This window comes from Notechis scutatus, chromosome 1 (assembly GCF_049901735.1).
Source record: "Notechis scutatus isolate UNSWTSFEM ecotype Mainland chromosome 1, rNotScu1.2, whole genome shotgun sequence".
NCBI lineage: Eukaryota > Metazoa > Chordata > Lepidosauria > Squamata > Elapidae > Notechis > Notechis scutatus.
In genome coordinates this window covers 273,961,606-273,987,160 of record NC_142009.1, presented here as the reverse complement: position 1 = coordinate 273,987,160, position 25,555 = coordinate 273,961,606, and the positions used below count along the sequence as shown (strand labels likewise).

The window sequence follows — 25,555 nt, the reverse complement described above, 5'->3', positions numbered from 1 at the left end:
GTGCCTGGCAGCGGCTCAAAAGACATCTGTTTACCCAAGCTTTAATTAAATCTATGTTGCTGTGTCTCGTGCCTTCCTGTTACCAAATTTAATAAGCTTTTATTATTTTATTATTATGCTGTACTTCAGCATGCTGCAATTCCATGGCTTTGTCCTGTTGCTGTGAAGCTATACTTTTAAATGCTCCCAGGTTATGCAGATAATGAAAATCAGGTTACCCTCTGCAATTAAATAAAAAAAAGCCATTCTCTTTGAGGCAACCAGGCAATGATCCCTAACATCTGTTTCAGACTTGCTCACATCAGAATGATGCAACAGGGGATGAGAAATTGCTATTATTTTTCATAAGAAATTGCAAAACTTGGGAAATTATACAACTGGGATTTTAAAAAGGTGATGTCAGAAGCCGCTGGCCCAATTATTCTGTTGACTAATTCCACAGTGAAAGGGATAGTTGGCTTGACTTGCTCATGTAAACAGAAGCAGCAGCATCTGGATTGTCTGTCTATGCTCATCTGTAGGGCAGGCTTGCTAGTGCTAACAGTCCAGAAAAAAATGTTGCTCTACTTTGCCACAGATCTCTTAAGTCAAAGAGTCTATATTTTGTCTTCCATCCTATGACGTATTTGCCTTTTGCTCTCCTTCTCAGCCTTTGCTTTGCCCCATCCTCCCTTTCCCTATGCCTCACACAACTGGGAATGAAGAATATTCCATATGAACTTTAAAAAAGCCAGTTTAGAATGCATACATATAATTACATACCTAGCAATTTAATCCCTGACTGGTCTGCGCTGGTGTTTTTTTTTTTAAGTATTATTGCTGTTACATAACCTTTACACTGAAGTGAAGATTGAAGTGAGTATTCAAAAGATGAGATTTAATAATGTGATATTTTAAGTAAAAAAATCAAATAGCATAAGAAAAAAACCACAAAAACAAACAAACATTCAGACCCCATTTTTGTTTCCCCCTCTAACTGCTAACGATTTAAATATTTTTGCACCATACTTTAACATTTTGCGATTCTTCTGTTTAAAAATTCTAATCCTTTTTAAACAGTTTCTCTTTTTTTGCCCCCAAAAATCACTTCCCACGTCTCAACTTGCATTGTTGTGTGATATGTTGTATATATGGGAGTGATTCCTATTTGATTTTTAGTTAGACCTTTGCTGTGAATGTATACAGTCCATTTTCCCACTGTCACGTACTCTCTAATTTTGGTCAATTAATTCTGTGCTGTCAGCAAGGCTTCTCTTTTATAAAATATAAGTTGATTTTTAATCAACAAAAGAATCCACAGAAAATGAACCCAAGTACAATGTCAAAGAAAAGAGAGGATATAAGTTGATCTGTAGTTCACTCAATAGGTACAAGCTGTTCTTTTAGAAACACTGATTCTTCTTATCCTAAGCATTGGATTTTTCTTATCTTAAGAACTCATAGCCATTGTTCCTAGGAAGCACAATTAACTATGGTTATTCTGGGTACCAAAAATGAAAGAGTGGTTTATTAAAAGCCAATACAAATATTCATATCAAGAGTTAACAGACTAATGACGAAACTAATTTTCTGAGAAAATAGAGCTTCCCTTCTTGATTCAAATGGAGGGAGCTAGTCTGGAAATGTTGAGATCACCTAAAGGCATTGCAATATCTTTCTCCAGCTGGGTACTTTCCATAAATACTTCTTGGTTAAAAGAAAAAAAAATAGTATTCTCCCCCTTTCCGATGTTATGGATTTTTATGCATCCTTGCCACTGAAAGTTATCAGAGCTTCGTGTAATGCATAAATAAAATCTGAGTAAACAAATAATACTGAAGTCTGAATGTTGCTCGTTTCATTTATTCCACAAACATACAACATATCAAAGTGAATAAGTAACTGTCCCTATAGATCAGGGCTGTCAAACTCCCGGCCCATGGGCCGGATGCCTCATATGCTGTCTTAGCGGAGGGGGAAAAAGGTCCCAATATGTCACGTGATGCAGCTGTGATGATGTGAGTTTGACATCCTTGCTTTAGTTGCAGTAACTGGTTGCACAACCTTTAGATGCAAAGAGGGTCTTTCTGTAATTTTTTATCAGTCTCTCACATCACTGTGTAGGAATTCTGGTCCGTTCCACTATGCAAATTCCTTCAACTTTTATCTATCATAGATGCCGCCACATCATTTGAACCTTGGGTTGGCCATTTTAAAAACACTAAGTTGTTCTTTGTCCAGTTTCCCGTAGACTTGCTTTTATGTTGGGGGTTGTCTTGCTGGATATCACTGCTATTGAGGCTTCAGATGTGAAATACTTGATATTCTCCTATAGAATTCTCTGACACAGAACAGAATTCATGCTTATTTCAATTAGCAAAGCATCTCCCAACTGTGACACTCATGCCTCCATGATTGACAGCCAGCATACGGTTCTTATTGTGAAACACAGTGTTTGCTTTCTACAATACCCCTACGTAATGTTATACCTTCAATTTTTATTTCTGACTCCAGCAAAATAGAAGCACAGAATACGTAGTAAGACCCTCACTGTGATGAAGGGAAACAACATTTGTGAGATTATATACTTTACAGGTAACCCACAGCAGCACTGTTTTTTAAATGTCCTCACATAATTATGGTAAATATGTCTCTGTTTATAAAACAAACATCTTCTCTTATGTATTTATTGCCTTAGAACTTACATCTTTGCCATTATATTATATGCAAAGATAAGGAAACATTCCAGGTACAATTCAAAAGTTATCACCTATAAAGCCATGGATGGTATAGGACTTAGTTTTCTGTGGGAATGCTCCAGTTATTCCTCCCCACTCCCAAGACTTTGAAGTATACTCTCTTCAAATAAATGTTATCATTTTGAGAAACTAGGGAAATGTTCTTTCTTTTCCTGCTCCCTGCCCTCTGGAATAACATCCTCTGGAGATATATATAGTTCCCACTCTCCAAGGGGTCTGGACATACCTCAATATCCTGGCTCTCCTCCTTACCTCCTCCCTGGGTAATGGGTACTTGTGAAGCCCCTGTCATTTTTTAAATTGTCTTGTTGTTGTCTTGTTTGGACAGTTTCTTTGCTTATAGTCAATGTTTAACTGTTTTTTAATTTGGTAAGCCACCCGGGCTTTTGGAAGTTGAGTGGCTTTAACAAATCAATAAATAAAGTACGATATTTACAAGTTGGCTTATGACATAACAATGGCATAAAAACATTGTTTTAATTTCCTAGTATATGTCCATTCAACACTTCATACATATAGTTTAATTAATTTATTATCATATAATAAAATGAACAAAATATCTGAATTCCAGGTCCAGGACACTGCAGTGATGTTAGAGTAGTAAAGCACTAGTATACTAACCTACAGCATGATATATCAGCTTTGTATCTTGATTCAAATTTGAGAGAATTTGAAGTGCTACTACTATTCATATTCTGAGCAAGTAAGGAATGAATAGCATAATATAATATAGTCTAATCCAGTGGTGGGATTCAAAAATTTTTACTAGCGGTTCTGTGGGCGTGGCTTGGTGGGCATGCCAGGGGAAGGATACTGTAAAATCTCCAGTCAGAGGTGGCATTTGCCGGTTCTCTGAACTACTCAAAATTTCCACTACCGGTTCTCCAGAACTGGTCAGAACCTGCTGAATACCACCTCTGATCTAATCTCAGTTTAAATCAAAAGCTAACATGAAGCCTGTACTTATGTTTAGTACCCAAAACAAAAAATCTTAATTTAAAAAAGAAATCTACTTGCTTAATAAATTATATTGCATATGTGGGAAAGTACTCAAAATTACTGAGCTTCAGGAGGCAATAAATCAAAATTCTAAAACTATAAGGGAATTAACACATGTATACTTATCTATAATCTTCACAATATCATTAAAGAACATAATTTTCTGTAGAAATACAGCGATATGGAAGAGTAGATCTTCAAGAGCAGCAAATACGTCATTCATGAGCACTTACATTAAATGAGATCTATCTAATTCAGTTTCTGAGACTGAGGACAGCACAGTAAAAAGGTGAATCTTTTTCCTCTGCCTTCAGTGTGCATGGGGTTTTGATATGTGTGTGGGAGACTCTACTGATTACAATTTTACACGCATGCATGCATGCATGCACACCCTAGGACATGTTTCCGTCACGTGATGTTTTGGGAAGTTTTTCCCCTTTGTGTAGCTGGGGTGGGCGTGGCCTGCTCATGACACATCTGGCCCGTGGGCCGCCAGATTGACACCCCTGCCCTAGGACTATAAAATGGATTTATTATGGGATTATGGAAAAGAAATAAAGCTCCCTCCACTATTTCGTGTGGTCCTAATCAAGATTAGTCTTGATCAGGGGTGTCAAACTTGCAGCCTGAGGGCCGGGTGCATCACACACTGGCCATGCCTACCCCCAGTTTAGCAAAGGGGAAAAAAGTCATAATACATCACATGGCGACAACATTGACGCTGTGAGTTTGACACCCCTGGTCTTGGTGTTATGCTTTTTAAAATTAAATAACATCAAAACCTAAAGGAAGATGGCATGCCACTTACGTTTTTTCTAGTTTTGTGTTTAGCAGACTGCTTCAGAATCTCTCAAGACACAATGTAAATGGGGGTCTCAGGATCAAGTAACAGAATAAACCCAAGTATTGATGATGCCAATATTTTGGAGTTATCTTCAAGATGCCTTTCGTACCAAGCAGAAGACCCAAACCCCAATAAACTCAAGGGATTAATTTTCCATTTTTCATATTCAGTCTATGCTTCTACCACAAGTTCTTTAATTACTTTGCCTTAATCAAATCTCTGAAACATTAGCAACAGTGGATGCTTATAACCTTTCATGTGTAATTACATCAAGATAACCAAATCTCAAAGTCAACTCAGTTCTGGAAAATGTAATTACCTTCCCCTCCCTGTTCTCACACACACCAAATTCACTTTAAAATTAAATACATCTCTCAGCTCTTTCACACAACTCTGGTTCTTCTCCTGTAACTGAAACAGAATATTGTGCTCTTGTCCTTCGTGAACATACCAAGAGTACTTTCATCTATTGGACGGGGCATCGCAATGTGCAATGCTTCACCAACTCTTTTATTGTTAAAGAGGACAAATTAGATTTCAATATGGAAATATTCAATATTTTACTGAAGAAGGACAGACATTAAGAGAAACAGAAATTCAAAGAAGGAGGTCTGATTTTATAGGGCTGCTGAGATTTATTACAATCTATTCCAAGTGTAGTTTATCTGTATAGCCTGGATGTCTATAAGGCAAGTTTATAAAATGGCAAATGGAAAGACTAGTATGTATTATCCTATTGATCAGATTGCCAAGGGCTTTAGGGCAATCCGATTAGTTTGACTAAGCTTCTTTGCTTGGAAGAATGCATTGTAAGAATACATTGATTTCGCCTTTTTAAAATTTAAACTAAGAGCAGCAATCAATTAGTTAACCAATCCCAAATATAGGGGCCAAATAGCACTTATTAATACACTTAAACCTATATACTGCTCCACAGTGCTTTATAGACCCTCTCTTAGCGGCTTACAGAGTCAGTATATTGCCCGCAACAGTCAGGGTCCTCATTTTACTGACCTAAGGAAGGCTGATTCAACCTTGAGCCAGTCAGAATAGAACTGCTGGGAGTTGGCAAAATTAGCCTACAATACTGCATTCTAACCATTGTACTATCATAGTTCAGTGAGGATGGTGTTTTTTAGCATATGTTTAATTTTATTTTTCATCATTATAGGTCAACAGAAAATCCTCTATCGATGAGCAAAATCAAAATCAAAATAGAATAGAATTCTTTATTGACCGAGTATGATTGGACACACAAGAAAAATGCTGCACTTGAATAAAAATTCAATTGTAAACACTCCTTCTGAAGTAATTAAACAGGAACATTCTAAAAGTATACAACTGACAAAGTAATTTAAAAAAAGACCCACAAGTTTTAATTATCCCATGAAGCGTTTTAAATAAAAATATTTATTTATTTTATTTATTTGTCACATTTTGAGGCAACCTGACTCTTAGATGATTCTAGGCTGCTTTCAATTAAAAAAAAAACACATATAAAAAATCAGCACACACCAGAAGAGCAAAATTATAAACTATAAACCTACCAGAAGAAAATCAAAACAGAACAAAAGAAGACACAGCAATCATCCTGTCCTCAAGGCTGTGGAGAACAATTTAACGGGAAGCTATACCAGATCATTTTAAACTTCCATTTGAAGCATTCTCAAAACTTTACATTAAAAACAGAAAGTTTACCATTAATATTTAGCAATAGGAAAAGTAAAACCACCATACTTAGCTTATAATAAAATCCTGCTGGCATGTCAGGTTCAGAAATAATTGTGTGTTGTACAATTTTCTTTGTTTATGTGTGTGCTTTTCTCAACTTTAGAAACTTGAAGATGTGCAGTGACTTCAACTCCCAGAATTCCCGAGCCCGGTTGGGAAATTCTGAGAGTTGGACTCCATACAACTTTAAACTGCCAAGGTTGAAAAACACTGTTGTGGAGGATCAAATACAATTGCTGCCACCAGTATTGCATTCGTAAACTAGAATATTAATTTCCTTTAAAGTGAAATATTCTGAAAAGTTTTGCTTTGGCAGAACTTAATAATTACAGATGATCCATCAAAATCCAACTTTTTAATGAGTTCCAGTATAGAAAAACAGATAAAAAGTCTTCATCTAGCTTCTGGAAATCATCCTGAATCAGTGTACCGTTTTTCTTCTCAAACATGATAAATGGTTTAATAAAACATTTTAATAGACGCAGCTACAGCTTCGTTATGGCAGGATAAATAACTTCCTGAAATTGAAGTATAATTGCATGAAGAAATAAAATATTCTATCCTTACTTCAAACTCTTGGATTTTGTTGCTAATTTATTTGCTCAGATTCCAAATGATTGCTTTATTCCCTCCTATTTGGTGGCATTTGAATGGAACAAACCAATCACCTTAGTGAAATATGAAATCGTGTTTTAGGAGCCTTTCAAGTGTAAAAAACATGTTCAGTCATTGAGCTGCAGCCTGTTTAAGAACCTTACTTCATTTTCTCCTGACACCTTGTTCAGAATAATAGATTATTCAGAAAATCACAGAAGGCAAAAAAAAAAAAAAAAAGCCTTGCTAGATAGGCATTCCCAGATAGTCCCACATATTTATTATTATTTTTTCTTTCTTCAGAACTCCTCGGTTTTGAATTCTTTGAGACAAAAAGTATATAATTTTCCATCTAGGTCCCAAATCAGGATAACATTTTTCAGTGGCCTTTGTAATATATACTGGAATGTATTAAACATATTTTTAAAAAATAATAATAAAGAAACCCCATTTGTCAACCATTCAATAAGAACAACAATGGTTTAAGAAAGAGCAAAACATCCCTGAGCACATTAACCAATACACAGAAAAGCCAGAGCTGGCATATAATCACTACCCTAAGGTGGGATTCAATTTTTTTAACAGCCAGTTCTGTGGGCATAGCTTAGGTGGTGGGCATGGCTTGGTGGTCATGTGACTGGGTGGACATGGCTTGGTGGTCATGTTATTGGCTGGATGTGGCCAACTCAATATCACTTACATCAAGGCATGCATCTCCTCGCCTGGCCTCTCATGACTGTGGGGATGTTACAACAGTCGTAAGTGTGAAAAATGGTCATGTCACTTTTTTCAGTGCCATTGTAACTTTGAATGGTCACTCCACACAAGCAAAGTACCAGCAAAGGAAGGGAAAAAACTCCAGAGAAGTTCCTGAGAAAGGAAGTCTAGTTCTGCCAAGAATGTAATAAGGGTTAATGGAGAGGCAGTTTCTATAAGCAACACCAGAATGTTTCCTTCCTGCCTTCCTGACAGGATTAGGCCAGTGATTTCTTCTAACAACTGGTTCTCCCAACTGCATAGAATGTTAACAACCGGTTCTAGTGAATAGGTGCAAACTGGTAGAATCCCACCCCTGCGCTAAGGGCCAGACAATAGTATGTCGATCAAACAAAGAAAGAAACCATATCCCAAATCAACACATTCTACTCAAATCCACACAAAACTGGTAGGACAACTTGCTGTATAAAAATAGCTAATCGTCCTTCCCCCCCACCCCCACCCCAATATTAGAGCACTGATGATGATATCTACTCTGGTAATGAAATGAAACAGGGGTGTCAAACTCAATTTCTCTGAGGGCCACATCAGGGTTGTGTTTGACCTCGGGGGGGGTGGCTATGGCCAGCTTGACATCACTCATGTTGGGGGGTACCTGTGGTGGCCTGAGCTCTCAGCCTGTAAAAATGGATTCCTGAGCTCTGTTTTCAGCTGGGATGCCTTCCTGCAACCCTCTGCCAGCAAAAATGGAGCTCGGTAGGGTCACGCACAGCCCTCCCGTACTCTGTTTTCGCTGGCAGAGGAACCGCGAGCCAGTCCTTCACTGTTTCCAGGGTGGCTCCATGGGCCAGATCTAAGCACCCTGCAGGCCGGATATGGCCTGTGGGTTTTGAGTTTGACACCCCTGGTCTACAAGAAGAAAGCCAAATTCAGAGCACTCAGCATGACTAAGACTAAACTATTGTCTGTTGACTATTAAATCAGCAATGGTGCCTCTTCATTCTGTTGGAGAAAAACTGTATTAGTAAAATGAATGTGATGAGCCAGAACATTATAAAAACTCTTCTCCCAAGTTTCTGTGCCACCTATTTCTCTGCCACGCTATCTAGTACCATCTTTTATATAATATCAAGGCATGTTTGATGCAAGCTGCTTTCATTTACCAAACAGTTAAAAGTAAGCTAAAGGTCTAGGCTTCTTTGGTAATTTTTGCAAGCAGCAGACAGGTGGACAATTTTATATATGGAAAGCCATAAAGAAAAGAAAAGTTAAAATTATATTTTTCAATAGGTTCTGGTACAGTTCCCAAATCGCTGTATTTCATTAAATATCCATGCAGCAGAGTAGTAGAAAACCAAGAAAATTGCATGCAATATGCATTTAAAAGAAGCCTCCAAATTAAAACTGCAACCATTTAGCAAAGAAACAAAAAAAAAACTTACTGGCACAAAGACTTTTATTGATTCTACTGAGGCAGTGCCAGAGATTTACTAAGTTGAAGGTATAATGGAAAAGAAAGTACATTCTGTTGGTTACATATTAATTCAATCTCTCCTTCAGTTTAAAGATCCTGCATTAATAAACCTTAAGCAAACTCAAGACTGCAAGTAATTAAGATACTGAAGGTAAATGCTGGGTATCATCACAATCCTTTTCATGTTATCTTTACTCTGTGGAAAATTCTGTGCAACATGGACAGGTCTTTTGACTACATGAAGACTTGACAAAGATGGGGAAACGATCTCCCCACTTTGCCAACATATCACTTTCATAATTTGGAGGGCAGCGCTAGTGTTAGAAGGATGGGCAATTCTAGGATCTAAATTTCTGAGCAGAATACTTTCAAAATACTAAAAAAAAGGATTAAAATTGTATCAAATACTGATGCGCAAAATATTTAGAATTTAAACTGTTCAATTTCAGATATGAAATCAGCCATTCAAATCACCCACCAGCCATTTGAAATAGACTGTTCTGATCATTTCAAAAGTGCTCTGAGATTGAAACAATATTCTCACTCAACTATGTTGTATCTTACTAGTACAACCTTCAGGATACTTTTTCTTAAACCACACACACATATATTATGTAATTAACTAATGTAGCCATTAATATCTTTTTGCCAAGTTCTGTTATCTGCTGTGATTGGAATGGAGGAACTATTTAACATTTCAAGAAGCATTTGCACAATGTCATAATAGATGCTTTCTCCAATCTCTGCTGAGAACAATAACATTAAATACACCAAATGGAAGTCAGTTATTCACATTGTTTATCAGATATGTTCATTGATTTTTCAAGGTACAGTTGCATTCTAAATTAAAAGATACATTTTGACAAACTGCCTTCATATTTGTTTAAAAGTTTTATGAGTCTTTCCCTAACTCATTTTTAACTTGCACACATTAATGATCCTTTTAATATGTGGACTGAAAACAGTAAATGTATTTAATTTCTAATATTTCCCAACCGTTCTTCCCTGCTGTGGTAATATATTTTATTTATTCATTTTATCATTTTCTGTAAGGCCTTTGAATAACTAGCAAGAGGTCTAGGGATATAGACATTCTTGGTGGGGGTAGGAGTACCTTTGCTCATGAGTGTCTCATCCTGTTTGATTCTGCAAGTTTAGAAGGAATAGGAAAATAGGTAAAAGTTCAAGGTACACAGTTGTGCTTTCTCATGGGACTTTCCAAACTTTCCCATGAGACTTTCCGTGGCTGTATGATCTCATCCTAGTAAGTAACATCTGGGACTTTCCAAGATTGTGTGTTCTCATGCTGGTGAAGTAATCTCCTGTTGAGGTCATTGTTTTCTGAATATGCATACTGTATTTTTGCTTGTGTTTTTCTCAATAAATACTGCTACCTGAGTTCACTCAGGGCTGGCATTTTCTCAGACATTTCCCTGTGTCTCATTTCGAATGTCAGTCCACCATACCTGCTCCTCTCTCTCTCTCTCTCTCTCTCTCTCTCACACACACACACACACACACACACACACACACACACACACACATGGAGAGAGGTCCAAATACACACAGAGAGATACCCAAATATATTATCCACTGTTTTTGGATAGAATTGGTGAATAAATGATAGAGAACATTCAACATTCAACTAGGTTTTGAGCCCATAATAAAAATAACAGTGGATTATATTACCTCTTCTAGCTCTTCAAACTCCATATTAATTACAGTTGCAACAAAAGAGCCAATGTCTATTCTGGGTAAGATTTTTGATAACTACAATCAAGCAGTTTGACTCTTCTGGAAGAGTCCAGCTGCAAAGGAATGCACTGAAACTGTTAAAAAGAAATGAAAAGCAAAGTACAACTAATGTAGAATGACATACAAATAACAGTGATTTAAGGATTACTGAGCTCATTCAAATGGCTGGTAACAATACCCCAGATACACACCATTAATCTCAACTATTTCTACTTAAACCCTGCAATCTCCTTACTCAATGTTTCCATAATCCATGCACACCTTCTGCAGTATAAACATAATAGACTCTTCTCTACTTATACACTTATAAATAATCTGAATTAGAAAGGCCTGTAGGTCATACTTTAAAAAAACCCCATTAAAACAGAATCAGTCTTTTAAAAAGAGAAGAAAGCAAAAAGAAAGGGGGGGAAACAGTGGCACAGAAAGAATGGAAAAGTTATGGTCCTGAAACAACTAACCCCACTCCCAAGTCCTCAGTTGTTCCTCTTCATTTGATAGCAAAACTTTATTGAAAGGTTTTCAGAAATTATTTTATATTAAGGAAGAAAATTAATACTTAGAGATTCAAATGTTAATTGTTTTTTTTTCCTTACTTTCATTTGCACTTTTTCTGCTGAAATCTTCTTTTTGTGGACAGACTAATAAGGCAGACAAAAAACAACTGAAGATAATCGTTTTTCTATCCATATGATAGGTAGTGGTGGCTGTCCTTACTTATGCAGTTCTACATTTTACCAGTCATTCAATCAACCATTGGGAATCCTCTTTCAAACAAAGCCATTAGAATAAAATTCATTACACATTAGAATTTATTTTGGCTGATTTCAACGGTGCCCTTTCCCTGCATTGCAAATATAGGTAGGAATCCCATTATTTCAATATGCCTCGGTGTTAACGGAGGTAACAGTAGTTGGTTACTGATGTTCTTGAATCTTAAACTTATATTGCCAATGTTACAATAAGTAGTAATTATTTTATCCTCTGTTAGGCTTAATCCTGTTTAAGGTTTAAATCTGCACCTGAACTCTCAACTCAATTTAAGAACAGAATATTTTATTTTATTTGTTTTCATTTTATTTCAGTGAGTTTTCCCACTGAGTCGGAGACCTTGATGGTATCATTAAGCCTGTTTCTTGGCTAAGCTGAGATGATTATCAGGGTTGTTGAGAGTTGGTTTCTTGGGTGCTATTTGTGTTGTTTATAATTTTGTTTACTGTTTTTAATTCCCTTTTTAATTGTTAGCCTCCCAGGATCATGCACTTGGGACGAGCAGTCTTATAAATTTAATAAATACTTTATTATGTTATTTTACCTGGTCCCACAAAAGCAATATTCCCAGCCAATGAGACCAGTGAAAATTGTAGTTTTCATCGCACCTAGAGAGCACATAGTTGGGGAAAAACATTATTAGTTATACAAGATACAAGATTCATTTTCCATCCTAATAATCATTGAGAGTTCATGCCCTGGTTCTCAACTCTTAAAGATGGAACCTAACTGATCATAGAACCATTTGTTTAAAGCCTCAACAAGATGTGATAGCTTCCTGATAGTCTTGGCCATGTTTCGTCCACAAAACCTTTAATTAATAGAAGCCAAAGATGTTTCAATGTGCTGACAAAGATGCTGGCAAAGATGTTTCAATGTGAAAAAGGGCCTCTAAACTAGGCCTCATTTCAATCTGATGCATCAGGTCTCTCTCTCTCTCTATCCCTCTCTTCCCCTCCCCCCTCCATCCCTCCATCCCCCCCCTTTCTTTGTCCCTTTTTCTTTCTTTCCCTTTTCTCTTTCTTTTCTTTTTTCTCTCTTTCTCTCTTTCTCTCTTTTCTCTCTCTCTCTTTCCCTCTCCCAGGCTCACCCCATTGATTTGGTGCACCGCTCTGCTCGGACTTGCTTGGGCAGGTCCCTCCAGTGCAGCAGGCTCGATGGGGTGGACCTGCGGGGCCGGCACCTAGAACGCGGCAGTGCCGGCACGTTTGAAAAGTAGAGCAAAGCCAGAGGTTGGTAATTTTTGCTGCAAAGAATCACAAAAGCTTCTGGGTTGTGCACAAGAAGGGACACACATGTCAATGCAATTCAGCAACATAAAATAAAGAAATACAAATAAAACAAATCAACAAGAATCGGCAAAGCATCTCTGATTAGATTTTATTCACTACTAGAATCTAATCGGAGATGCTTTGCCGATTCTAGTCCAATGACCTGCTCCAGCAGGGTTGGAAGGGAGTATGTGTATAAGTATGTGCATGGCTGTCAAAACTCCAAAAACAGGTCAAGTAGTTCTGGGGAGGCCAGTCATAAATTAGAACACTTGGTAAGCAACCGGCCATTAAGTGAGGACCACTTGTATTTGGTTTGCCAGTCACCAAACCACGCTCACCCAGTCACGTGACCAGCAAGCTGTGCCACCAGTCACATGACCAGCAAGCCACACCCACCCAATCACATTGCCAGCAAACCACACCCTCAAATTAGGCCACGCCCACAGAAATTTGAATCGTGCCCTTGGGCACGAATCGTGCATTGAGGATGAGTTTGTAGCACCAAGGGAGCGGTGGACTGAAAAAGTTTGGGAACCACTGTATTAAATGGACACCATATCTAGGCTGCACAATCCATGAGTTCATCAGGTGTGAGTTTTTTATTTCATTCATTCCTAATCTGAACTCTTCTGAACTCCCATAATTCCTAATGGGCAAATAAAACTCACAGTTACTTGACGAAGTCAAAACAACCCCTTCCTCTCTTCTACCTAAATCTTTTCCTCATACTTTTCATTATTTAGAAATTCACCAAACCATAAAAACAAGCAATTTCCAACAGTTACAATACTCAACAGGCTTTTAAAAATAATAATAATATAAATACTTAATACTCAGTAGTGAAACTCCAACAGATCAAGGCGTTTCAGTAGTGAAACTCCAAAGGATCATTAAAAGAGCAGATTTTGTGTTTTAAGTACTACGTATTCCCTATTTTACGATCTAGAGCAGTGGTTCCCAAACTTTTTCAGTCCACCACCCCCTTGGTGCTACAAACTCATCCTCAAAGAAAGGGGGGTGGAGGGGGGAGGGGAAGAGAGAGAGAGGAGAGAGAGAGAGAGAGAGAAAGACCTGATGCATCAGATTGAAATGAGGCCTAGTTTAGAGGCCCTTTTCCACATTGAAACAACTTTGCCAGAATCTTTGCCAGCACATTGAAACATCTTTGGCTTCTATTAATTAAAGGTTTTGTGGACAAAACATGGCCAAGACTATCAGGAAGCTCTCACATTTTGTTGAGGCTTTAAACAGGATCCATTGGACCAGATCTCCACCCTAAAAAATTACTTTTCCCCAATGTATTACAGTGCCAATTCTGAAGAAGGCAAAACCAAAATGTATTGGTAAATTACAAGGAGAACACACACACACACACACACACACACACACACTCCCTTCTAACCCCGCTGGAGCAGGTGATTGGGCTAGAATAGATATCTTATTATCTTTCTCCTCCCTCCCTCCCTCCCTCCCCCCTTCTTTCTTTTTCTTTCTGTCCCTTCCTTCCATTCCCTCTCTTTCTTTGTCCCTTTTTATTTGTTTCCCTTTTCTCTTTCTCTTCTTCCTTCTCTCTTTCCCCCTCTTTCTCTTTCCTCTCTCTTTCCCTCTCTCAGGCTCACCCCATTGACTTCGTCCACCGGTCCACTTGGACTTGCTTGGGCAGGTGCCTCCGGTGCAAGGGGCTCAATGGGGTGGAACGCGGCGGCGGTGGGATGTTTGAAAAGGAGAGCAAAGCCACTCTGGCTTTGCTCTCCTATTCCCAACGCTGCGTTCAGGATGCCGCCCTGCCACCCTGAACATGGCAGTGGCGGGATGTTTGAAAAGGAGAGCAAAGCCACTCTGGCTTTGGTCTCCTTTCCCAACATTGCATTCGGGGCGGAGCTCCTTGCACCAGAGTGTGCAAGTCAATGGGATGATCCTGCAGGGCCTTGCCTCGAACGCGGCGGCGGCGGGATTTTTTCTCACCCCTGAATTGTGCCCTGCTGCTCACCTCCAGCGCCCCCCTGCCACCTCTTAGCGGCCCCCTAAGGCATCCCACCGCCCCCCAGGGGGCGGTACCGCCCACTTTGGGAACCACTGATCTAGAGTACTGAATAGCCTTGAATCATTGTGTCTAGATGAAAAAATCAGAACAAATTACAATACAACAAATAATTCTTGTTACACATATAGAAACCAGCCCAAGGAATATAGTAATTAGATGGGATATTTATTTATATTCTCACACTGTAAAGGTCAATATTGAGTTATTATATGCCATCACTTTGCTGTTGACTCTTAGTGAACATGTAGATAAAGTTTCTCCATGAGAATCAGTTTCTAACCTGGTTTTACAATGGGGGTCTCATCTCTGCTCTACCTTGCTGTTGGTCATCCTCTTCTATTCTTTCCTTCTACTATTCCCAGCAAGTCTTCTCCAGCGATCTACATCTTGATGTGACTGACACAATCAAAGGCCTTCCTATAAGTCAATAAAGTTCATAATGACTCTTTTGGGGGAGGTTGGGTTTTTGTTTTGTTTTGTTTTTGGCTTTCTTACAACAGATTATCTCTAGTTTAGTTCCTGATGGATCTGTGTTGCTGACGCTTTTAGATTTTCTACTAAAGTTCTCCCTTCTCTCCAGCTCTATGAAACAAAAATGGATGGGTTTTTTTGTTTTTTTTGCATCTCCCTGCCTAAAGTCCATAACTTAACAAACTGTATTTTGAAGCAGAAATCCAAGACCAGAATGAGCACTGCATAATGGTGAGAACTTGCATGTGGGAAAGATTTTAATGAGAAATCTCCTTTTTAAAGTCCAAACTCTAGACACAGAAAAAAAATTTGGGGATGAGGGAGAAAAATTCAAGAAAAATAAAGAAAGCAACATAGAACTTTTCAAATAAAATTAGTACCGTCAGTCAGCCTAACTTATTTAATTGCGTATTACTTACTTGAACAGCTCATGATTTTTTGTGCACAATGGAATGAGATAATGTGGGCCTACCACTTGGTTGCTTTTAACCAGGTTTCCATTGCTGCTGCTGCTTCCTTTTATTCTTCTTCCTTTCTTCTTAAGTGGCACCCTTAGTTCTACAGAAAGTTAAAGGTGACTGAAAGCCAGCATCTTTGAGAAGATTGACTGCTGCTTTGCTAATCAATCAACATACTCTACTGGCTGATGTATCAACAAATCAGCAAATTATCTATAAGATGAATCTTGTTGTAATGATCATACTAAATACCTTTTGATTGTTTGAACAAGGATTGGTTCATAACAACCGATTGGCCAATAGTATGGTTGTTGCTTAGTTGGGGGGTTAAAGGGGGGGGGGGGGGGGGGCTATACCACTGTCATTACTATATTAAATATATATAATGGAGGATATTTTTTAAATTGGATTTTAATTCATTCAAGGCTCTCAACATTGGGCTACCTTATTAGATGTTTTAGGAGAAGGTGCAATGTTATTCAGAAAAGTCATATAACTGGTTTGGCTAATCCAAATAAAGGATTTAAAGTGGTACATTTATTGCACAGTTCTCCCCTTATTTGAGATATGGCAGGGTTCCACCTCACCAAGATTTAGGTAGAGGCCCCTCCAAAACCCTGATCTTCTTGAATTCTCATTCCTCAAAGGCATTGACCTCAAGATAGGAAAAGACAATAAGTGAGAAGAGATTCTTTCTCCGTGTGAAGGCAAGTACAGAATGAATCAGTTTGAATTAAAATCTGGATCTTTCAATACAGGTGAGATTCTGGGAAGGATCTGAAAAGGAGGGAAATATCAATAAATGCCCTCCACTCATGAGGTGCCCTTGGAGGCAATTTGCTCATTTAAACCATTAGGCAAAACATTTATTTGAGCCTCTTCATATCAAGTATCTTAGTTTTCTTTTAAATAGTTCATCTTGAAAAACACAAGAACAAAATGCTCATCGATTTTTATTTAACATCAGTTTTGTCAGCAGTCATTTGAGATTTATATACAGAGCACTGAGCTAAACTAAAAAGCACTACTTTGGACTGCATCCCAGGATTAATTAGAATATGTAGCGATAGAGAAAAGAGCTATTCCTAGGAAAAATATGTTTCAAAACCATAGGTTAACCAAATGGCCTTAGTCATTCATCCTTGACTTCTATAGCAAAGCTTACTGCTTAATATACTCTCCCCAAAGCTATTTAAAAATGATTAGCCCAAAGTCATAAAACTTGTGTCCAGGAAATCTTAAACCTTGAAATTTTAAACCCTTTCAAAAATATTAGCAGTGTTATGAACACAAGATTTCTCTGAAAGTTTTGCTACCATTATGCAAGTTGGAAGATCTAATTCATGCTCAATGTCTGCAGTGCAGTGTAAACTTATCCAAGTCAGCATGATCAACTTCCAAACGAGACCATATCAACATGAAAAGATGATGTGTTCCTTGTATCCTAATGATATATTTCTGATATTTTTCCTTCTGGCTAAAACTGAACTAATCTGAAATCAGTTGATTTTCAAAGCACTTTTGATTTATTTGCTTTTTTAATATAAATTAACATAGTGCAGAACACACTTTATAGATGAGACTATTTATGAACATGATCATACTATTTCCTAATGAGTAACGATTTCCACATATTTTCATAGTTATGCCTCATTCCAAAGTCTGTGCCATTTTCCTGTCTCAAATTCCATCTTGATATACCCAAAGTGTTTTTGAAGACTTTGTGGAAATGACCAGACAGATGTCTTCTTCCATCATGACTTTTTTCCTATCCTGCACATAGAAGACTGTCAACTTTGATTTCATTCTGCTAACAGCTGAAGACATGATCATTCACCCGTGCTGTTTATTATGGAATAGCTGAATTGACTGTATGATGATATAATTTATTTTGCTGCAGCATGCTGAATTTTTTATGCTGCTCTGTTTTTTTCTATAATTTAAATTGAAGTTTTATTCTTGTGTCCTGCTCTTACAGCTCCATTAATCAGCAGACTAAAAATATTTTGAAATAAAAATGGGCCAGGATAGAATTCAAAACGTCATATTGAGAGTTTGGTGGAAGCATAAAAGTAATGCATTTAATGTACTGCTGAATTTGACCTTCTCCTTAGTGTTCTTCAGATATCTTTAATTACAACTCTGAGAATTTCCAATCATGCTGACTGGAAATCCTGAATGCTACATTGCTTTAAGCAGTATCACCCAATTATCATTTAACTCAAATTCCTTTTCATTATATTATCTATCAGAAGAATTATAAATGAAGTGATAAACTTCCTTTTTATTACAAAGCTCTTTGTGGGGAGATGACAGAGTTTCCAAAGCTCTGATACAGTACTGTATTTTTTTAATTCATTAAAAAGGATAAAGGAAAGTCACTCTCCAGACACACTTAACTTCTTAGCAATAGAGAAATGCTTTGCTATTGCCTTGTTCTCAGAAATTTTCTGCTTTAATTTCCCAGTCTAGCCATAGTCCTGGGATTCCAAACCCTAGCCAGCTTTTTCAGTTCAGCCACAGTTCAACAGGTGCAGTCATCTGCTATAATTTGCAGCTCCTTACCCTTAAAGTTTTAAAAATTCTAGAAATTTTAAGGCCAGATCATTTTTTCCCTAAACAAATTGAGGGAAACTAAAATAGTATAACATTTCTTTCACGTTCTTCTTTGATCTAAGTTGACTTTGCTTGACTTTAAGAACACAAATTCCAATGTGTATACTTGATTTACTAATAGGTTCCGATGGCTGTTACTCTTATTAAATGTTAAGTGTAATTTATTCAGATAATTTTCTTTACTAAATGAATCAAATTTTAAAATATTTTAATATATTGCTTCCCACAGATGGTAATAGAACTTCTCATTTTTCCATAAATACAGAGTTATGTATTCTGGCCTTCAAGGATATTTTTTTAAAGAATTAAGAAAACAAGAGTGGGGACAATATGTATTACATGTACAGTATGTTTTGCCTTCAGTTACAGACAATTTAGGAATCTTTTTAAAATAAAACTAATGCTTTTATCAACAGATTCTGTCTTTGTGCAGCTGAAACTTCATGTTCATCTTATTAATAGACTTTGGATTATGAAAATTGTTTGCTCAAATTAAGATGAGCTTTTCTATTATACTCATTAGTCCAAAGTATGCAAGGCTTGTAAAGTAAATATACTGAAATATATGAACACCCTGTGTCATTCATTATTCTAAAAGAAAATAATGAAAGCTTTCATCTTCTTTCTTTTGTTTCAATTTTCCCATATTTTTTTAGAAAAAACAAACTAAAACAGCTTCAGGGGGGAAAGGCAAGAATTTTTTTTCATTGCATATCCCTGAGCACTTACTCTAATTCCCCTTCAGCTGTCTATTTCCAACAATAATTATTGGGTAGCACAAGCCAATACATACATACATAGTTGTAAATAATTATTTCCTTAATACAGCCCTATGTTTCCTACTCAGTTGTACAGGGATGTGATTTACAATAAAAGCAGTTAAAAGCAGGGGTGGAATTCATTTTTTTTTTACAACCGGCTTAGTTGGTGGGCGTGGCTTGGTGGTCATGTGACTGGCTGGGTGTGGCCAACTCAACATCACTCACATCGAAGCACGCATCTCCTCGCCTGGCCTCTCATGACTGTGGGGATGCTACAACAGTTATAAGTGTGAAAAACAGTCATAAGTCACTTTTTTCAGTGCCATTATAACTTTGAATGGTCACTCCACACAAGCAAAGTACCAACAAAGGAGGGGGAAAACACTCCAGAGAAGTTCCTGAGATAGGAAGTCTAGTCCTGCCAAGAATGTAATAAGGGTTAACGGAGAGGCAGTTTTTGTAAGCAACACCAGGATGTTTCCTTCCTGCCTTCCTTACAGGATTAGGCTAGTAATTTCTTCTAACAACTGGTTCTCCAAACTGCTTAGAATGTTAACAACCGGTTCTAGCGAATAGGTGCGAACCGGTAGAATCCCACCCCTGGTTAAAAGAACAAAATAAAAAGTAAAATGATAGAAATTACCGTATTTATCGGCGTATAACACGCACGCTTTTTCCCCCTGAAAATAGGGGGCAAATGATGTATGCGTGTTATACGCCGATATAATGTTAAGAAGCCTTCGGTGTGAATGCTGCTGGGATCGGGGATCAAGGACACAAATGAAAGAAGGGGAGGAGGAAGCAACCAAGCCTGTCCTTCTCTCTGGGTCAGCTCTCTCAGTCGCTCTCTCGCTCCTCCACCAGCACAGGAAGAAACTGCTTCAAAGAGCGGGGGAGCTTTCCTGTCGCCGCAGCTTCCCTGAAGCGCCCGTTTCTCCCCACCCCCACCCCGTCCGCCCGCCCGCCCGCCCGCAGTGCTCCGTTCTGCCTGCCTGCCTGCCTTCGTTAATGGTTGAATCGGAACAGCTTCGGCTGAGTAAAAGAGGCGAATAGTTATTATTCTCAGCCGAAGCTGCTCCCAAACAACCAGAAACTAAGGCAGGCAGGCAGGCAGGCAGAATGGGACACTGTGGATTGAAGCGTGGCGGGTGGGAGTGGGGGTGAAGCAGGCGCTTGGAATAGCTGCGGCGACAGGAAAAGCCCCCGCTTCTTTGAAGCAGTTTCTTCCTTGGATGGTGGAGCAGCGAGAGAAGCCTTCTTCTCTTCTCTCCCCGGTCCTTGCAAAAATTTTCTGCTTGAAACCGGTCCCTGGTACAAAAAGGTTGGGGACCACTGATTTACCTTATAAGTGGTAATAATATTAATTAAAAAAAAGTTCTGAGCTACCCTTATTTTGCTTCAAAGTTTTATTTAGAAATTTAATTTTTTTCCTGAAATTTCCTCTTAAAATGAAGATGCGTGTTATACGCCTGTGCGTGTTATACGCCGATAAATACGGTATGTTAGTTTAAAATATGGGAGGAAATATGGAGGGAAGAAAAATGAAACTGAATCATTCATCCAGTTTATCCAGGGAAAACTTGGGGGAAATTTCAGGAGGAGTCCAAAGATGCAATTGTAGGTATCTCATGAATTTTAAGGAAGGTGTGCTGTGCTATCTGATTTCCTATACCTCTTTAAGAAAGACCACCCCTTTTCTGTTGAATTCAGTGAGATATATTTATAGATGGACCTTCACTTTGGATCCATAATAATATCCTGTTCTCTTTCAATATTTCAAGCAAGGAGTTATACCAGTATCTCCACTTACAGCCTTTATAATAATGCCATTTCCATTATTTTTGCTTGAAGGTGCTCGTTTCAAATCATATGGACAAATCCATAGATACTTAAAGGTTGCCTGCCTTATGAAGTATTCAGTGAATGTTGTGGGTGGGGCAGGGGGAAAGATTTAAAATGGAATAAGTAATGGAGAAAAAACATATTCTGTACTTCCTTCATTTTCCACTCAGAAACACTCCCGCTTGAAATCCCTTGGGGACACTCATCAACCTAATGCATCTCAATTTAAGCTTATTTTACAGGTCAGTAGCTTTTTCTCAGCATGTCTGTTTTTAGAACTCCCAGAAAAGGCACAGCAACATCCACCCAAGGCAACTCAGTGTCCCTGGAATGAAGACCATATTCTGACACATATCTTCATTGATAGACTATAAATCAGTGGTGGGATACTGGTTCTGTGGGCGTGGCTTGATGGGTGTGGCAGGGGAAGGATACTGTAAAATCCCCATTCCCTCCCCACCCCACTAACCTGCTTTCCAGCTCTGTTCTCCTGTGCAGGACAACAAAAGAAGACCCAGCCAGCCAGCTGGGACTAGGGAGGCAGAGAATAGATGGGGGTGGGGCTAGTCAGGGGTGGTTTTCTGAACTACTCAAATTTTCCACTACCGGTTCTCCAGAACTGGTCAGAACCTGCTGAATACCACCTCTGCTATAAATCGAATATTGAGAATGTTTTTATTCCATTCAGCTTAGGGGGAGGTATAGTTTAACCAAACATGCAACAAACCTCTGTTGCCAGTCGTAATAAAAAATACTTTTAGCCTTTTTATGGAATTGATTTTGTGGTCCAGTCTACCTAGTGGAGCTAAGATCATAATCAAAAGTGATATGATAGTGTTTGTAGTGCTGTAGTTAAGCTCTGGGCTGTTGTTTTTACTCCTATTAGAAAGTAATATTTTAATAATATTGATGTTACTGATCTTTACATATGTTACCTTACTTTACAGGATTCGGCTTTAAAGGGGCTTTTAAAAAGTAGAAAATAAGAAAATAAAGCAAAACAATTATATATTGTTGCCTTCAAAACAACATACTCTAATCATCCTCCCTCTGCTAAGGACAAGTTAAAATTTGTCCCAAAACAGCATATGCCTTGAGAGAGAGAGAAGCACACAACTACAGCAGAATAAATATCCAAGCACAATGCATAATTTATTATCTTGAAAGTTTACTAATATATTGTCTGACAACAATTCAAGAACTTTATGGAACCATAATTCTAGAGGTAGACCCAAAGTTAAATATATGTATGTAACCCAAATGTTCAGCTTTTGAGGTTGTCTGATATTAATTGTGTACAATAAGCCTCCGTTCATCTTGTATCATACCAGTGAAACATCTTGACTGAGTGGATCAACCTTCTTCTATCTGTTCCCTTCCAGATGTACTAGATTTCAATTCAAATCAGTGATGAAATCCAGCATGGCATTTCATGTTTGCTGGAATATATAAGAGGTTGGTCTTTCATAGATGGCCAGCACGCCTGAAATGTTTATTTACTGTTCCCAACATGGTTACTATGGGTGTGTAAGCAGAAAGTAAACATATGTTGTGCCTAGCAACTATGACAGCCTTTGGCAATACTCACCCACCCCAGTTTATCTTCAACTTTTCTTAGGTGGGTGACCATATAAACAGAGCCTGTGATATCAGCCATTAATCATTTTGTATTTTCTAAGAGCAACTATGAGGCACATATATTCTTATGTAAGCAAGGATTTTAAATGCTAGGGCACAGGACCTAACAAATACTAAACATGTTCTCTAGGACAGGGGTCTCCAACCTTGGCAACTTAAAGACTTGTGGACTTCAATTCCCAGAATTCCTCAGCCAGCTTAGCTTAGGAATTCTGGGAGTTGAAGTCCACAAGTCTTAAGGTTGCCAAGGTTGGAGACTCCTGTTCTAGGACTCACTTTGGGAATCCAAAGTTGAACATAAATAGAGGCCTTGAAAAGTTGACCAAGACCATCTCTACAGCCAGGGCAAATGTGGGGCAGATAAAGAAGAAAAGGGACTAAAGAAATTCTCAAACTGCTCCTAATGCATTTTTTAACACAACAAGGTTTGTTACAGTATGGAGGTTATCATTAATTCATTTTTCAAGGTAAGGTGGAACCAATTAATTATATATGGAACCATGCTGTATTTTAAGTAAATAACATTTGAATCAATTTTAAGTAAATAACATTTGAATCCAATAACTGAAGACTCAACTGCAATTTCTATTTCCAACCATTTGGATGAACATGCTCCGAAGAAGCATAATTTGTTGATTGTTTATTTATTAGATTTTTAATTCCACTTTTACTACTTTATAGTACTCAAAGCATCACACAAATATAATGCTCCTTCCTCCTCTTATTTTCCATATAACTACAATCCTGTAAGGTGGGTTAAGCTAAGAAATAATGACTGCCCAAAGTCACCCAGCTGGCTTTCATGCCTAAGGCAGGACTAGAACTCACTGCTTCCTGCTTTCTAGGCCAGCCTCTTAACCACAATACCAGACTGGCTCTCTTTGTTCCCTATTCCCAAATTTCATTTTTTATAGCTGTACAATATTACTGAAGAGATCAGTGTACTGGATTCCAGGGTGGAATGGAAACTACTTTGGTAGAAAGAGGAGCTGGTGAATGGATTGTTGCATTTGAATTCCTCTCCAGAAGAGGACCAGGGGAGCCCCCAATGCTCCATACAGTGGCTCCCCAGGAGAAGACTGTAAGACAGTGGATCTCCATTTGGTTTTAGATTTCTGGTGATTCTGGGAAAAGTCATCTTTGTTGAAGCTGCACTATGGAGCTTTCACGGAGACAGGGTTCACATACTTCCTTTCTTACTTGAAAACAAAGCAAGGGACTGTTGTTGCTAAAGTATTTTTTAAAAAAATTGATTAAATTTTGGTGGTATACTTTATCTTTCTGACAAATCTTTTAGCTGACTAATTAAAGATTGCCCAATAAACCAAAGCAAAATACAGATGTACTCCAACTTCAACTATTCATTCAGCAACTGCATAAAATTATGATGGCACTCAACAGCCAGTCCTTAAATTTCTGGGTCAGTGCAGCACTTAGTCTTATATACCGCTTCATAGTGCTTCACAGTCCTCTCTAAGCAGTTTGCAGAGTCAGCCTATTGTCCCCAACAATCTGGGTCCTCATTTTACTGACCTAGGAAGGATGGAAGGCTGAGCCAACCTTGAGCCTGGTGAGACCTGAACTGCCAAACTGCTGGTAGCTGGCAGTCAGCAGAAGTAGCCTGCAGTACTGATACTCTAACCACTGTGTCACTGCAGCTCTATACATGGGATTTCCTCCACTTTCTGCTTAATGACACGTGTCTTGGGGTTATGACAACAACTGGGACTACTACCTCACCTTTCATTGCATTGCACTTTATGACTGCACCACTTTGCAACAGCAATCCCAGGACCAATTGCTGTCATAAGTTGAGGACCACATGTATTAACGTACAAGTTTTTAAAGAGTTAATAGTTCCTTATTCATCTAGTTCAGAAGCCAGCATAGAAATTATGAATGACGCTTGAGCTTCTTACCTTTCGGTAAACAATCATATTTGGAGAACTGTCCTCTTGCTCCCCAATATCCATGTCACTGGATCCTTGGGCCATGATGAATGCAACTCTTCTCAACCAGGCTGCAAAGGAGAGAATAGTATGAAATAGTAATAAGAAAAGCAGCCTATAGAAAGAATCCCAAAACCAAATACACAGATATAGCAGGCTCTTCAAAATAAAATGTGCTCACCTGGCTTACTCCTGAAATAAATGTGCTTTGTCAACATATTCTATTATATGATGCCTGAAAGGATTTGGTTGCTCTGATTGACAACCCAGTTATAATCATTTTGTTATATTCTACCCAAACAATAATAAGTTGGTGGACTCTGTTACAATATAGGTTTTTTTTTTCTTTTTAAAAAATTCCCGGACATCTTTTAGTTACAAGAAAATCAAGTCCATATCCAGACTGTTCCCTGGGATTTTTCATAAGAATTCTGCTATTGTGGATGCTATCAGAACTCTGTGAAGATCAAGGGACAACTTGGTGGAAGAAGCAAAAAAAAAAAACTCAGTGGCAACGTGTGGATATTCTAGCATACTCTCTTGTTCTGGAGGTGAGCGAACATCCATAATGGCAGACAAAGCATGCTGATTTGGTGAACAGCAAAAGTTGTAAAAGTAGTCATAGCCTCAGCACATCTTTGTATCCCATGGTCGACTACAAATCAAAGCAATAGAAAGAACAGAAAGTGCAAGAATGGCGAAGAAGTGGCCATGACTGTCAACTTTTTGGAAGGAGAAGACACTTAACCCTAACTCTCTTTTTAGCATTTATTTTATTCTCTGAGATAAAATTAAAGCAAAAGGGGAAGCTCTGTAGAAAGCAGCTTGGGAAAGAACTCAAGAACTTCTCTTTTCCGTATATGCAGCCTGCTAATTTCT

The 25,555-nt window shown here is 38.2% G+C and overlaps 1 protein-coding gene across 4 annotated transcripts in view; it reads right to left on the bottom strand.

Annotated features, from left to right (window-relative positions):
- Nucleotides 1-25,555, bottom strand: part of RGS6 (regulator of G protein signaling 6) — a 230,516-nt gene that overhangs the window by 191,007 nt on the left and 13,954 nt on the right. For 3 of the 4 annotated variants that reach the window (XM_087951618.1, XM_087951617.1, XM_087951619.1), the window contains exon 2: nt 24,647-24,747. In XM_087951618.1, coding sequence (XP_087807744.1) covers nt 24,647-24,721 — 75 coding nt within the window. In that variant the 5' untranslated portion in view covers nt 24,722-24,747. Of the gene's footprint in view, nt 1-12,167; nt 12,232-24,646; nt 24,748-25,555 lie in introns of those variants that run through there. The other variant, XM_087951620.1, reaches the window with a different exon arrangement.